Here is a 17,356-nt window from a genome sequence, read left to right as displayed (position 1 = left end):
CCGCCTCAGCCTTCCGAGTAGCCGGAATTACAGGCGCACGCTACCATGCCCGGCTGATTTTTTATTTTATTGTAGAGATGAGGTCTCGCTGCCCAGGCGGGTCTCGAACCCGTGGGCTCAGGCAATCCACTCACCTCAGCCTCCCAAAGGCACGGGATTACAGGCTGAGCCACCGAGCCCGGCTCACAGTTGCATTTTTATACACCAACAACAAGCAGGCTGAGAACTAAATAAAAAACACAATCTCATTTACAATAGCTACACACACATACACACACACACACACACACACACACACACACACACACACAAAATACCTCGGCATCCATCTAACCAAAGAGGTGAAATAGATTTACAGTAAGAACTATAAAACACTGCTAAAGGAAATCAAGGACAAAATAACTGGAAGGACATCCCACACTTGTAGATGGGAAGAATCAATATTATCAATATGTCCGTTATACCCAAGGAAATCTATCAATTCAGTGCAATCTCTATCAAATTACAAGCATCATTTTATACAGACCTAGAAAAGACAATACCAAAATTTATATGAAAGCAAAAATGAGCGTGAATAGCTGAAGCAATCCTCAGCAAAAAGAATAAAGCTGGATGCTTCACACTTCCAGATTTCAAACTTTACTACGAGGCTATAGTAACCACAACAGCATGGTACTAGTACAAAAATAGACACGTAGACCAATGGAATAGGACAGATAATCTGGAAATAAAACATGAAACTTCAACCAATTCATCGTCAACAAAGCTGACAAAAACAAACCCTGGGGCTAGGAAACCATAAATAGTACTGAGAAAACTGGTTAACCACACGCAGAAGAATGAAACTGGATCCCCTACCTATCACCATAATTAAAAATTAACTCAAAATGGATCAAGGACTTACATGTGAAACCACAAACTATAAGAATCCTAGAGAAAAACTTAGGGAACAATGTCCTGGATTAGGAGTAGGCCATGAATTCAAGGCCAAGTCCTCAAAAGCAAATACAGCAAAAGCTGAAATTGACAGGTGGAACTCTATCAAGCAAAAAAGATTTTTGCACAATGAAAGAAACTATCAAGAAAGTAAAGAGACAGCTCATAGAATGGGAAAAATATTTGCAAGCTGTGCATCCAATAAAGACTCAACTTCCAGGATCTACAAGGAACTCAAACAAATTGACAGGAAAAAACAAATAACCTGGCCAGGCCTGGTGGCTCAGCCTGCAATCCCAGCACTTTGGGAGGCTGAGGTGAGTGGATTGCTCGAGACTGCAGGTTCAAGACCCACCCAGGCAGCTTGGCGAGACCTCATTTCTACAATAAAATAAAAAATTAACCAGGCGTGGTAGCACGCACCTGTAGTTCTGACTACTTGGAAGGCTGGGGTGGAAGGATTGCCAGAGTCCACCAGGTCGAAGCTGCAGTGGCCAGGAGCGTGCCACTGCATTCCAGTCTGGGCAAGAGTGAGACTCAAACTCAACCCCCCCAAAAAACCCCAAGTAACCCCATTAAAAAGTATGCAAAGGACATGAACAGGCACATCTCAAAAGAAGACATCATAGCAGCCAACAAAAATGAAAAAATGCTCAGTTTCACCAATCATCAGAGAAATCAGAGAAATGCAAATCAAAACTGCAATGGGATACCACCCCTAATGGTCAGAATGGCTAGTATTAAAAAGTTAAACAAACATCTGTATACCTAACCCTGGATTGTACCCCACACCTTTAAAATAAAAAATTTTAAAGTTAAAAAAAAAAGTTTAACAAACAAGTAAGTGTTGGCAAGGCTCTGGAGAAAAGGGAACAATTCTGCACTGTTGATAGAAATGTTAAGCTAGTTCAACCCTTATGACATTTTCTCAAAGAACTAAAAATTGAGCCACCATACAATTCAGCAATCTCACTTTTAGGAATATACCCAGAGGATCATACATTGTCCTACCAAAAAGATACCCACACACATAGTTTTTTCCACCACTATTCACAATAGTAAAAACATAGACCTAATCTAGATGCCTATTGAAAGTGGAATGGATAAAGAAAATGTGGTACATATACATGACTGAACACTACACAGGCACAAAGAACAAAATCATGTCCTTGGTAGCAACATGGATGCAGCTGGAGACCATCATTCTAAATGAACTATCACAGAAACAAAAAACTGAATACCGCATGTTCTCATTCATTGCAGGCCCTAAATATTTGGTACAAGGGCACAAAAGTGGGAACAGCAAATGCTGGACACTGCTAAAGGAGGGAGAAAGGGTAGAGAGATAAGGGGTACACAACTACTCATTGGGTTATCAGGTCTACTACCAGGCGGAGAGAGGGCTCACTAGAAGTCCAAATCTCACTTGTACATAATTTGCTTGTGCAGCAAATTCTCACATATGTCTTACAGCTCAAATAAATAAATAAATAAATAAAATGAAGTGCATAATTTGATAACCTAGTAATTAGGAAAATTAAGAAGTACTTAGCCTGGACCACGTGCCAGGTAGTAGCTCAATCCATGTCAACATTTGCATAATTATAATTTCTAGATTTTCCAGAGGCAGTACAGAAACAGAACTCAGGTGTCCTCCTTGCTAGTTTAAAACTGTCCACTAAGCATCTTTTCTGCTTGCCCAGACAACACATCAGACATGTACTTTCTCACAGGTATTTGTTGAAGTAGTCATACTTACTTCAGATAAGAGCCATTATGTAGGACATTAGCTCTAATGGAAATGATAAATGTTGTTACTTTCACTTGCACCAACACTATTACAATGCTTACCAAAGAACAACTTCCAAGGGATACCAAAAACATCAGATTGCTGAACTTTCTTGAGAAAAAAATGTAAGCTATTATGCCAGATAAACTCCTTCAGAAGAGAAAGTGAATGTTTTACATTTTGAAAGGAAATGTTTCAAGCAGCTAATGTTGTTAAAGAATAAAAACTACCTCCTTTTTCTGTGACAGGCTACAGCCTCAAAGTTCTCAAATTTTCTTTTCAATATTTTAAATTTCAGCCTGGTAACAGTACTTGTGACATGATTTAAGTATTTTATGACTATTAGATATATTATGACTATTATAGTATTAATTTTACTTTATTCTATTTAAAGGACTTGCTTCATGCCTTAAGTGATTCTTTTTTAACTACATTTTTTTCTGATTACATAAGGAGCATATGTTCATTGTAGAACATATGGAGAAAATTAAAAAGGAGATAGAAGAAAATAAAAACCTATATGAAACATTTTTTAACCCACTCTGGAACATTCTTTTAATATTTTTGAAGTCAGCAAATATAATTTTAAGTTTATAATAACTCATTTTTGGGGAGAACACAATGATAGGCAATCCTTTCAGTGTTGGATGTCTCTTCTTTGAATTAATTTGTAGTGTGCTCCTAAAAAAAAAATGTGTTTATGAGTTGCCCACTGGAAACACAGACAAACATGGCACTGTGGGAAAAGTAGTGTCTGCACCAGACTCTTCCACCGATCAGCTTTATAAACTTAGGACAATAACATTTCTTTGCACCTCTTTAGATCTAAATTTCCTCATGTTAAATTGAAGGACTATGTCTAGATGATGTTTTAATTGAGTATTAATATTTCATTATTCTATATGAACCTCAAATCCTCCAAGAGCACTATATCTAAAATTCTAGAAAAAAGTGCAACCTTTTGTGGCATTGCTACAACACAAGGATTTATATTTTGAATCAGATTTGTATGTCTGTGCCTGAGTTCAAAAGAATAAATCGTGTTCTTATTACCTGATAAGATTAATACTAGCTGATTAAAAAAATAAACTAGGTAATTTTACTGAAATGAAGTTAGTCTGTCAGCATTGAGTGATAGATCTGAAGCCCAGAAAGGTTAGGTCACACGGCTTGAAATAGAAATGCCTCTTAGGAGCAACGGCACAAATAGTTTGTGAGAAAAATGACAGGACAATAAAAGAACCTTCCTGCCCCATTTTTCCCAGGCCTCATGTGACTCTTCATATACCTAACAGTGTGCCAGGGGCTGGTCATGAGTTTTTCCATTAAACTTGCAAATGATTTATGGGAACTCAAGAATGTAGCAGAACACAGTATCAAGCAAAATTACTAGATAGGAGAGAGAAAAATCTCAGCTCCAAGACCAAAGCAGACTTTCTGCCTGGCTTTTAAAAAGTCAATTAACCTTTCCTTTTCTAATGTCTATTACTTCAGTATTATTATTCTCCATAATCAACATTGTAGGGCCATTGTAAAGATTAAATGAGGACCTGAAAGGAAGTTAGGTGTCTCACAAATGTAAGAAGAAGAAGATAGTGCTGTTCTACCTCAAAGGGAAAGAGAAGGAGAAAGAGAAGGTGCAATGTCAGAGAGAATGAGAATGATTTTATCATCTGTACAAAAAAAAAAATCTGGATTTACTTTAGAGCACTATTTCATTACATTCATAGACCGAAGTCTCAGTTACTGTAGCATTCCATGTACAAGTAAATGGATTTACCACAGAGTACTGTGTCTCATTTGTTGGCATTAACAGAACATGTGTAGAGTACTGATCTTCTGAATCTAAGTGTATAATACAATGTATGAATAGACTTCTCTAATTTCCTGAAATGCATGAAATGTTTTGATATCGACATGAAACATTATATGTTATATACACATTTTCATATTTTAGTGGTCCAAAACAATTGCATTAGAAATTCATTCACATAAACCATTGTATGAGAAATATTCATAAAAAAATAGGCAACAGTGAGAATATTGATTCTCAAGATCACATCTACTCCAAGTTTAGTGACATAGGACACAAGTTACCAATCTATGGGAGAATATCCATAGGATTTACAAAGTGTGATAGAGCTTAGATTCGGGGGGGGAGCACATTCATGTTGACTGCACATTTACATGATTTAGGGAAAAAACATCCATTTCTGTATTGCTGCAAAGTAACTGCTTCACTGTTCATCTGATTTCTCAAAATCTTTGGGTGGTTAAGAGCTCTTGATTTCAAATATATATGAAGCCTGACAATTAATTATACAAACTCATCCTAGAAAAAGTGGGTCGGATCTAGCTCTCCCCTTGTCTCCATGTGTCAGTATGAAACTACAAGGAGTGTGAGACTAAATTTTAAATTCTAACCTGGACTTCCAGGACATTATTAGAGTATAATTGTCAAAACTGGAGAATATAACACATTTATTTAACAGTTAGCTGGATTAATAACTTTAAAGTACTTGGATGTATAATATATGGGTCTCTTTTTTACTTTTGCTTCAGTATAAGTTGTGGGCCAACACATTAACCCTGTCAAACTAGTTGACACTTAAGACTTTGCTATCACTTTCTTCAGATGGGCATTTTCAATCACAATGGGTAATTTTATTATTCCCAATGGTTTGATTTATTTGTTTTCTTATGCTTGCGCTCTTAGAGACAATGCTAAATGTCATCTTCCTCATTGATGTCTTTGAAAATCAAAGACAAGTCAAGTTATGACATAGTTGTTATAGCTATTGCTTTCATATTAAAGACAAATTTATAATACTTCATGGTTAATCCAACTAATTATGTAGGATGATCCTACAAAAGTAGAATTTTCTTATCCCACAAGTCAAAGTTGGATTTCTTCTATCTAATGTGGTCAGATAAGACCTCTCTTATCTTTCAACTGTTTGCCAGCAAAGATCTGTCTTTACTGATCAAGAGAAATTTCTTCTATTTCTATTTTGATCTTTTCTGGGCTGTCCAATAGTAATATAATGTGAGCTACCTATAAAACTTTAAGTTTTCTAGTAGTCACATAAAAAATATTAAAGGAACTAGAAAATTAATTTTAATAATATATTTTATTTAACCCAACATACCCAAATATGATTTCAATATGTAGTCAATAAACAATGTTGTTAGTGAGATATTTTACATTTTTTATACTATGTATTTGAAATCTGATGTGCATTTTCACTGATAGCACATATCTGTTCAGACTAGTTACATTTCCTGTATTCAGTAACTCCATGTGGCTAGTGACAACTGTTTGTGACACACAGGTCAAAGTTTCTTAAGGTCAGCCTTAAGGATGATAGTTTTTCCTGTTAATATATTATGAGATTTTATGTTATACCTTCACTATGGATAAATTTAAAATTTCTTAGTCATTCTTTGAATATCTTCTCTTTTAAAAATATGTATATAAATAAAAATACATTACATTATTATATATGTACAATATTTTATATATATACATATATAGTGTGTATGTGTGTGTATTTATATATATAAATGTGAGCCAGATGTGGTAGCTCATGCACTTTAGTAGGCCAAGGTGAGAGGAGAGCCCAGGAGTGAAAGACAAGCCTGGGTAACATAGCAAGACTTCGTCTCTACAAAAAGAATTTTAAAAATTAGCCAGGTGGGGTGGTGTGTACCTATAGTCCCAGCTACTCAGGAGGCTGAGGCACAAGGATTGGCTGAGCCCAGGAGGTTGAGTCTGAGATGAGCCATGATATGCCACTGCACTTCAGCATGAGTGACGGAGTGAGACTTCAATTTTTTTTTTAAAGTGATATTCACTCATTTTTGGGACAGGGACCTCATTCTGTTGTCCAAGGTGGAGTGCAGTGGCGTGGTGACAGCTCACTGCAGTCTCAACCTCCTAGGCTCAAGTGATCTTCCTGCCTCTGCTTCGCGAGTAGCTAGGATCACAGGTGCATGCCACCATACCTTGAATGTCTTAATATGGCTATCTGGTTTTAATACAGCTCACTGCAGTCTCAAACTCCTAGGCTCAAGCAATCCTCCTGCCTCAGCTTCCCAAGTAGTAAGGAACACAGATGCATGCCACTATGCCTTGAATGTCTTCTTAACACAGATATCTGGTTTTACCTGAATTGTCTAAATCCCATTCAACCTTTGTTCAGTGTATCAGTTTTTCTGTCTTTAGCAATATCCAATAGGTGCTCTGAAGTCTAGTTCTAGTGTACCCAGAGTAGAATTCACTCTAATTTTAGCTATGTAAGTAATAACTCATAATAAAAGTCAGAAAGACAGATCAATACTATATAAAATTCAGTTAACCAAGCTGGCAATCTCTCAGAAGCCTACAGCTCAAAATCCGAGACATCTTTGAAAATTGGGTATGAAAACCTTGTAAAGCTCTGGTAAAATAACATTTATGTGGAAACAACAGCCTCTTCTAAAAGAAAAGAAAGAAGAAGTAAAAGGAGTAAGCTTGGTCATCAGAATCATTATCTTTGAACATGAGCCATAAAGTGCCTTATACTCTGACCCCTCTTTCTACTTCTATCTTCTCCTAGATTATATATTTTCTTATACATTGTGTTGATGTTTTAAACTTTTGATTTATCGTCAAGTAAATATATAAGTGAAATGATGTTTTTACTTTTCATTTCTTGCAAAAATGAACATGCTTTAGAAATATGCCCCACAGCAGACTCGAAGCTAATCTGTAGATATTTAAGGGTTTGTTAGTACTCAACATAAGTTTGTGAGGATCGTTTTCAGTTTCTACAAGCAATCTGAAATATTGATAAGAATTATCAAAAAGACATGGGATGTATTGAAATTCAATTGCTGATGTGTTCAAGCGTCTATTAGTTATAGCTGCATTAATTTAAAAAATCCATTTATTGGAATTTCACTAAAGTATACATTAATATGGGAACTGTTGGGATCTTTACAAATGAGCCTCTCAATTATTATCCTGATCTATCATCCTTCAGCAAAGCTTCATAGCCTTGTATGTTCCTTAATAGATTTATCCCATAATATTTGCTGCTCTTGTGAATGAAATTTTTTTCTGTTAGTTTTGGTGAGGTAGAGGAGTTAATTATTGCTGATGTTTGTGAAAGTTATCGATTCATTCATGTTTATTTTCTTTGAACTCTTTTTTAGTTTTAATAGTTTGTCATGCAATTCTCTTGGATATTCTTGGCAAAATATCTACAAATTTGTATTTTTAATAGTTGATTACATATTGATTATCTTTATTGTTTTTTTCTCTTTGCATTGCTTACAACCAGTTGAAGAGTAATGGCAAAGTGTAGATATCAGCAAGCCATTCTTTTCTTGTCCTAGACTTTAATGGTTATGTTTCTAGTATTTCACCATTAAATATGATCCCTCCTAATATGTTATTGGTATGTCCCTCTGGTGGACACACTCTAAAGTAACCTCCTTTTCCCTCTCACATGAGTCCACTTTTGTATAATGTCTACTCCTTAAGTATGTTAAAACCTGTTACTAGCTTCTAACAAACAATGTGTCATATGTGATGGGTTATTTCTCCCATGACTATGTTACATTATGTTAGACTTCATCTCAGCAGAGTATAGAAAAAAAGATTCTCTCGCTGGCTTTGAAGAGGCCATATGTCCAGGAACTGTAGATTCTATTCACAGAATTCACATTGAGTGGAAGGTAGAAGTGTTCAAAGAGCAATTCTTAATTGGTTCTTTGATTCTATGTAAATACACACATGTAGACCCTAGTCTCCAGTCAATATGAAGATGACAACTTCAGTCTTGCAACAGCAAAGAAATGAATTCAGCCAACAACCTGAATGAGCTTAGAAGCAGATTCTTCCCTAGTCAATCCTCCAAATGAGAACGCATCTCAGCCAACAACTTGTTTACAGCCTTATCTGACCTTGAGCAGACGACCCAGATGAGCTGTTCACAGACTCCTGATCCATGGAAACTGTGAGATAAGATGTGCTTCTTTGTTAAATTTGTGGTAATTTGTTATAGTAGCAATAGAAAACTAATATAGTCAGTTCCCTAGTTTCCTTAATCAAGTTAAAAAATTTTTCTACTATTTCTATTCTGCTAAGATTTTTTTTTTCTTTTTAAAGCAAGAACGGCTATTGAATTTTTATCAAACATCTGTTTAATTATAATTTTACTTCACTGTGAGGTCAGGAGAGCAAACATTTTTTGAAAAAGGTCAGATAAGCCGGGCTCGGTGGCTCAGCCTGTAATCCTGCGCCTGTGGGAGGCTGAGGTAAGTGGATTGCCTGAGCCCGCGGGTTCGAGACCCGCCTGGGCAGCCAGACCTCATCTCTACAATAAATCAAAAAATCAGCTGGACGTGGTAGTGCATGCCTGTAATTCCAGCTACTCAGAAGGTTGAGGCGGAAGGATCGCCGGAGTCCAGCAGGTCGAGGCTGCGCTGGCTGGGAGCGGCCACTGCACTCCAGTCTGGGTGACAGAGTGAGAGACTCCAACTCAAAAAAAAAAAGAAAAAGGTCAGATAGTAAATATTTTAGGCTTGCAGGCCCTTCTGTCTCTGTCAAACATTCAATTCTGCTATTGTAGTATGGAAACAACCATAGCCAATATATAAATGAGTGAGTATTGCTGTGTTCCAATAAATTTTATTTACAAAACAGATGACTATCCAGATTGGGCCCATGGGCCATAGTTTTTTCCCCTAACTTGTTAAATGAAATATGTTTCTGACTTTTCTAATATTGAACCATCCTAACTTTGTAGAAGTAAATTCTACTTGGAAATGATTTTTCAAGGCACTGCTAAATTCAACTTGTTTAAATTTTATTTAGGAGCATAGCATTTCTATTCATAAGTAATATTGGCTTATAGTTCCCTGAGATTTTATCTTTGTTTAATTCAGTGTTATTTTAGCTTGATAAAATAAGTTGGATGACTTTTCAGCTTTTCCTAAGTTGTAGAAAAATTTATACAACATGTGATTTATGTATTTCTTAAAGACTTAAGGTTAAAGCTTTTTTGTTGCAATATTTCTCCAAATTAATTGATTAATTTATGACTTGGTTGGTTTGAGGGACTTCAGCTATCTTTTACTATAATTATATCTTTAATTATAATTTTATTATATTGAAATTTATTGACATGTTCTTTTTGACCAACACATGTTCAATTTTGTAATGGCTCCATATATATTTTAGAGAGATATATTTTTCCTATGTCTTATGTTCAAAGTTCTATATATAATCAGTTTGTAAAATATGATATTCAAACCCTTTAAATCTCTACTTTTTCTTTTATCTACTATTTCTACTATTTTTTGAAAGACAGATGCTTTTTAAGTTATTTAATTACTCTGTATGCATGTGTGCAATTAAAAAAAATACTGTGCTGATCAGAAAACAACTCAGTGATTATAAGAGGTGGTCAATTATAGCTTCTTCCTTTTTTTATATTAACAATTCGGATGCTACACTTTTTTTATATTAACAATTTGGATGTATACACTGATCCTATTGAAAATAAATACCTTATATGGAATGAAATGAAAGCCATTAAAATCTTGGTTGTCATTAATGGCATGTATAGTTTTATCAGTTGGCAGTTTTTTTCAGTGATCTAAACACACTTCAGAGTTACTTATTAATAACACAGTTAAACAGTTACCCGGTTTGCTTATTTTCAATTGGCCATGTCTTAATGGGTGTAGGCATTGAAACATGCTATATATACACACTATCGGTTTTAACCCCTGTGGGAGTAACACTTTCTTTTAATTACCTATTTTGAACTAAGAAAAATTAACACCTGGATTTCATATTACAAACATGAAAAGAGATTACCTCACACCAGTCTATTGATGCCTCAGGGCTGTTGCAGAGTTTCCTGTAATAGCATTTCACATCTTGATTCTTCACTTCTGGACCAAAGAGTTCCTGTACTGATGCATAAAACTTGTCATAATCAATTGCATCTGCATTGAAGAAAGCACAGTATATTTTCATCAAATTCTAAGGACCATCTTTGTATTTTAGCTGCTTTTAAATTTTTTCCTTATCTTTTATTTTCTTATTTCAGCATACAAATGGATTTTAAATATCTTGTCCTTAGAAACAGAACTAGGCCATTAGCTAAAATGTTATTAAATCAAAAGAAAATATTTTACTTTAGTGTTTGTAGCTTCTTCATAGCTTTTGTTTAAGCTATTTTAGGAGTTTTTTTTTTTTCAGGAATACAAAGATAGGAAAATGAATTACTTGTTTTCCATTGTAAAAAAGTTTACCAATTGGAGTCTCTGCTAGAATACATATTGAGAGGACAGTCTAAGTGTTCAAAGAGAAATTCTTAACTGGTTCTTTGATTCCATGTAAACACACACGTATACCAATGCTTTAATTTTGATTTTGTCAAATTTGGTGATTCCCTGGGGTAAAACTATTGGATTTAAGGGCAAGAATGAGTTAGATGCAAGGACTTCTTAAACTTTATAGACAAGATCAGAGATTTTTATTTGGATAGCATAAAAATATTGAGCATCTATCATGTGTCAGAACTCAGCTACACATTGGACTTAGAAGGAAAACTAGATAAGTAGGATCCCTACCCTTCGTGAACTTATATTCTAGTGGAGAATCAGAAAATCAACAAGTGAACAAACAACTTATAGTTTGTGACAATGGGCTAATTAATAGAGAGGGACGTTAAATTAGTGGTCATCTGTGTATAAAGAGAGAAGCAGCATTGCTGCAAAAGGGCATGAGAGAGCTTTCTAGGATGCTAGAAATGCCCTTTGTCTTGATTGGTGGCTACAGATATGTTGACCAATGTTCATATTTACAGAGCTACAATCTTTTTTTTTTGTTTAGAAAATAGAATTTATTAGGAAGGCAGAAAAGTTCCCACAGTGGGAGGGGACCTGAAAGAGGTTGCCCTACAGAGGCACAATCTTAAGATTAGTGCACTTTATGAACTTTACTGTAGGTATGTCATTCCTCAGTAACAAAGTAAACAAATCATTGTAGACTGAGATAAGTACAAGGAAGGAACCAATGAAGATCTGTGATAGAATTACATGGTGGTAGCGGGTGGGGGAGGGTCTCAGGAAGGCCTAAGGAAGTGGCTAAAAAAAATTAAATGGAGAATGGATAAGCCAAAAGAAGTCAGCTGTGTATAAAACTGGACAAGAGCATTTAACCAGAAGCTGATAAACATAAAACCTTGATGCTGGACAGAGCTTGGCATATTCCATGAAGGTTGGTAAATATGAAGTACCTATGGCGAGCACTGTAGACAGTGCTATGAAAGGAGACCAGAGGCAAAGGAGGCTGGCTAGAGCCAGAAGTTGGTGTTTTACTCTAAGCGCGATGGCTCTCACTGAAGGGTTTTCAGTTCTCACTGAAGGGTTTTAGAAAGAGAAATGATATAATCTGACTTAATTTTTTTTAAAGCATTTGATTTGCTGTGAGGAGGCCAGATTGAAAGCTGTAAAACCAATGAGTGGCTATTGTAATTAGTCCAAAGTTTCAGAAAATGGAGGTTTAGGCCGGATGATACTGAGTGTGATCACACATCTTGGACAGCCATGGAAAGTCTCATTTCTGCCTCTTTTCTCAACTTAATTACTAATTAACTTAATACCTCCTTCCGTCTTTGAAAGTGTCCCCAATTTTATAGTAAATGATACAAGCACCCCAGAGATGGTAGTAAAGATGGGAAGATATAGTTGGAAGTAGAAATGTAAGGACTTGCTAATGGATTGAAAGTTGTTGGAGGCAGAAGTGAGAAGTAAAGAAAAGGCCAGAATTGAGAGCAGTGGTTCTCATCCAGGGAAGATTTTACACCCTACCCCTGCCCCCAAACACACACACACATGACATTTGGCAATGACTGGAAACATTTTTTTGATAGTCACAACTAGGGGGTTGTGTGTGATTCTGGCATCTAGTGGGTGGAGCTCTGGGATCCTGTTAAATATCTTAGGATATGTAGGACAGTTCTGCACCATTCATATCTCATATCTCCCTCCCTCCCTCCCTCCCCACCCCTCTCTCTCTCTCTCTCTCTCTCTCTCTCTCACACACACACACACACACACACACACACACACATCTATCTATCTCTCTGTCTATCTATCTATCTATATATCTATGGAAAAAAATTATTCAGCCAAAATGTCAGTAGTGCCAAGGTTGAGAAACCCTCTTCTAGAATAACACTCGGGCTTCTGGTTTCAAAACTCAGCAAATGTTGATACTGTTTCCCAAAAGAGGGGAAAGTTTAAAAGGACTATGATTCTTGGGGAAAATAAAGCATTCTATTTGAATCATACTGAGTTTGGAATTCCTGTGAGATATCTAAACAGTTATTGACTGTTTTAAATTCACAGCAAATGGTACAAGATAGGTGTTTCATTGTAAATGTCACTGGATGAGAATAATGAGATTTTCCTGTCCTGGGTTGATTTTAATTCTACCAGCCATTGAGAAAATTTAAAAGCAATATTGCTTGGACACATTCCTGCAGTCTACTTGATATCATTTTTAGGTAGACCCTAGTCCATTAAAAACATTCTTCCTAGTTCATAGCCCCTTGCCTGTAGCGAGACCCTATTTTCCAATACTTATTAACAAATATGAATTTATGTTTGACAGTATCAACAGCCTGAAAAAAGTTAAGGTTATACTTCTTTTTTTCTCCTTAATCTTTCAGACTGCTTTCTGTCATAGAAGGCAATTTGCCAAACAGTACTTAATCTCTATCAAATCTCAAAAACCATAGGAAAAGGAAATTTTTAATGTGGTTTTGTGATTTCAAGCTTCTTAATGAGAACAAGGACAACTTGTGCATTCAGCACACATTTAAGGAATGCCTCCTAGACACCAGACCCAGTGCCGGCCCTAGGTTTACAAAGCCTTCAAAACACTCACAGGTCAATGGTGGAGGAGAAGGGGTAGGAATGACCACAAATATATATCATTGTCAAGAAGTTAAAATGCAGCAGGTGAATTGCCTGAGATGGCAACAAAGTACATCAACAACTCTGAGGATGGTTTTGCTTGGGGAAAATTTTGAAGTTTTTGTAAAGAAGTGATATTTGGTATGGATTTGAAAGATGAGCAAGAGTCTGTAGACACACACACAAAAGGAGGACAGGCACTCCACATTGTGGGAATAATGTGTGCAAAATCAGTCATTAAGAGAATGATATGTTTGGAAGTGCTGAAAAGTTTGTGTTAGGACAGAAGGAACCTGAGTGGAAATGCCGGGATCTGAGGCTGGAAAGATAGGTTGAGGCAAACTGTGATGTCAAGTTAACATATATGAATTTTAGAGATGAGTTGATAAACCAGGAATATGACAGATCAAAATCTGTTTTAAAAGAAAAATTCTTGGTGGAAGTACAGACAAAGGAATAACTCTTGGCAGGAGGATCATTATAGTAAAAGGCTGTTGTAATAACTTGAGAGATACCATGGCATAGTCAAGGGTTATAAAGATTGAATATCCTTTATCCAAAGTGCTTGAAAACAGAAATGCTTCAGATTTATTCAGATTTTGGATTATTTGTATATGCTGTACAAAATGAGATATCTTGGAGATGGGACCCAATTCTAAATACAAAATACTTTCATGTTTTATATGTACTTTATAAATGTAGACCGAAGGTAATTTTTACAATATTTTTAATAATTCTATGCATGAAGCAAAATTTGTATGTATTAAAAATCATCGGAAAGCAAAGATGTCACTCTCTCATGTCAACACTTAAGATATCTGTCTGGCTTAGGAACCTAGGTAGATGGCAATTATGCTGCAAGACTCAGAGAGAACACAGTAGCCAAAGTTCAAGGAGAAACAGGCAGAAAAAGAGAAAGAATGCAGAAAATAAGAATGGTATGATGAAAGACACAGGGAAGGAAGCTTTTTGAAGCAGAGAAAGCTAGCTAGCAGGGTTAATACAGTGAAACGGCCAAGTGAGCTGAAAAATGAAAACAATTTGCTGAATATGGCAATAGTATTAGGTTATCAAGTACCTTGGTTAGAGCATTTTCAGCAAAGGAATAAGGGAAGCCAGACTTGAGACGATTGGAAATTAAGTGGTGAGGCTGTGAGGAAATTTAGTGAAGAAGCAAAGGAGAACCACACAGTGGTAGCTTAAAGGAAAAAAGAACGTCAAGGTCATGACGTCTGATATATTTTTAGACTGAGAGGACAAATCCAGTGAAAAAGAAGATTTTGAAGCTGCCGCAGCAGAGTGATATCCTTGAAGGGGAGGGAGGACAGAAGCAAAGATAGGTGCTGCCTTAGATGGTTTGGAAGTGAAGGAAAGGGAATTTGAGAAAATTGTTGGTTTTGGCCTTGATTTCTCTTATGGTATAGAAAGCTTAGCTGAGAGGAATATAGATCCTGTAGAGGATTCAGAAAAGCTGCAAGAGGCTGGAAAACTAATTAGACAGAGGTAAAACAAACTGATAGGGAAAAAGGAGAGTTGTGTTGAGTGGTGTAGAAAGCCCAGCCAAGTTCATGATAAACTAAAGAGTATATCTAAAATGTCCAAGTCTTGACTTCAATACTTAGAAGTTGAGTGACTTAGGCAAATAATGTTATCTCCACCTCTCATTTTTCACAAATAAAATGAACACAATTATATTTATTTCAAATGACTTATACATTTTCACACACTAGTCAAATAATACTGGTTTGGGTTTGAGTATCGAAAGTCAAGATTTTCACTTGCATATGACTATGCAGCCTGGCACACGGAAAGGCTGGCCATACTGTTCCTCCAGCAGTTACATGGGCCCCTCTTCTTTCACTGCAACAGCAGAATTTGTTCTGTTAGTCTTTTACTTTGCTATTTACCCCTACTCTTCATTGCTGTCCTCAATGCCTTAAAGCTGCCCACTATACCACTTTCCTTGAACCCTGGCCATGGTGGGATACTTTAAGTTCTCTGCTGGGGTCTCTGCTGCCAGTCCTCCTGGCAGACCACTGTCTGCCACAATCTCTTTACCTCAGCGTCCTCAAAATCATTCCTGTATGGGCAGTGACCAAGGTGGTGGGATCATGGTGAGGCAGGAAGCTATATTGCTCATGAAAGTCCTTATGGTCTCAGGATACCCTCAGGTACAGAGGTGGCAGGGAGGCACACAGGGCTTGCTAATGGTCACTGTGAACTTCTGAGAGTCGCAGGTCAACACGAGCCATCAAATGGCAGAGTTTACCGAAAACTCATGAAAGTTGATTAATCCAATCCCCTAGTTTTACAACTGAGACAATTTAGGTTCAGAGACGTGAAAAACAAAACAAAGCAACAACAACAACAACAAAATATTTTCTAAAGTTCACTTAGCTATTTAGGGATAGAGAAAGAATAATAACTCAGGTCTTCAGGCCCTCCATTCAGTGTCTTTTCTATTAAGTTCTGTTGTGTCTCTCTGATGGCAAAAAACACCTTCCAGTTCTAACAGACCCAACTAGATTGCCCTTTAAGGACTCATCTTACCTTCCTTTTGGATAGTTAGTCCTGCTCTTTCATCTCTTTTCTGGGCTGCTATTTGTTCAACCAGTTCTTCGAACTTCTTCAAGGTCATTTTGAAGTTGATCATCTGATGTGCAGTGTTGGAATGCCTGTTCTCCCCGATATCCATAGGGACGTAGAGAAGCTTTTACTTCTGTGCAGAAATAATACTGCAAATTTGCCAATTTGGAAAACCTTCCAGTTGTTACAATGCCTTCCTGCTGTCTCAGTTTTTGCCTAGGGCTCATTCCTTTGATCTTAAAAATCCCATACTGTGAAGAGGAGTAAGAGTTGCCACTAGCATGTGAGCAGGAAGGAAAGCTGACTTAAGTCTGATGCATTTCATAGAGGCAAACATTTCAATACAAATCCTGACCTCATAATGTCACAGTGTTCTTCCTGTGCTCCTCTTGCATCATAATACCTCTGTAATATCTTACTTTCTTGGTAAAGAGGTTGAGATTCCCACTCCTCCACAGTTTGTGTGTGTATGTATGCATGCGTACATTGTGTATACTTTTTGAGAGAGAAAAGGAATCAGTGAAGACCAAGTAAGGAAACTGGGCCATATTTTCTCCTCCTGTATCTCTTCTCACCTCAAGTCTTTTGCCTTCCTCACAATGCTAAGGAAAGTAAAATCCACACTCATTCTGGCAGCTGTACTGGATATGGAAACTTGAATTTCTAAAAATGAAAATGTATTTGAGCACCTGTCATTTGTACCACAAATGAAGATGTGTTTAGAGATCATAGGAAGTGCAAATGCCACTTATTCCTTTCTACATTTCCTTCAATTGAAATAATAAAGTGATTAAAGACTGAGGAAAGAGTTCTTGATCATGAATAAGGTTTTTCAAGGTAAAGTGTCAGTTCAGTGACAAGAAGCCTTTCTGCCTATCTCCTTTCCCCTCACTGCGATCCCCAATCCCATTTAGTCTAATTGCTATTGACTCAAGGTTTCTAATTTTCAACTTTTTATGAGGAGAGGTTGTCTAATGTTTTATCAACAACTTCCCATGGTCTAGATGAGTTAGATGAAGTTTCTACCCTTTGGTAGCCTATCTTTTAAAACATTCTGAAAGA

General features: G+C 36.5%; 1 protein-coding gene across 1 annotated transcript in view; it reads right to left on the bottom strand.

Annotated features, from left to right (window-relative positions):
* The window catches only part of WDR64 (WD repeat domain 64), a gene marked incomplete at its 3' end in the record, with an annotated part of 108,357 nt that extends 91,719 nt beyond the window's left edge, over positions 1–16,638 (bottom strand). Inside the window, exons 1-2 of the mRNA XM_008063895.1 lie at positions 16,259–16,638; positions 10,596–10,726 (exon numbers count right to left, since the gene is read on the bottom strand). Coding sequence (XP_008062086.1) covers positions 10,596–10,726; positions 16,259–16,403 — 276 coding nt within the window. The remainder of the gene's footprint in view (positions 1–10,595; positions 10,727–16,258) is intronic.
* Positions 16,639–17,356: the final 718 nt, after the last annotated feature.

This window comes from Carlito syrichta, unplaced genomic scaffold, assembly GCF_000164805.1.
Source record: "Carlito syrichta isolate Samal-C Ts95f unplaced genomic scaffold, Tarsius_syrichta-2.0.1 Scaffold307123, whole genome shotgun sequence".
Classification (NCBI taxonomy): Eukaryota; Metazoa; Chordata; class Mammalia; order Primates; family Tarsiidae; genus Carlito; species Carlito syrichta.
Note: the sequence above shows the minus strand (reverse complement) of the source record. Positions and strands in the feature narration are given on the sequence as shown.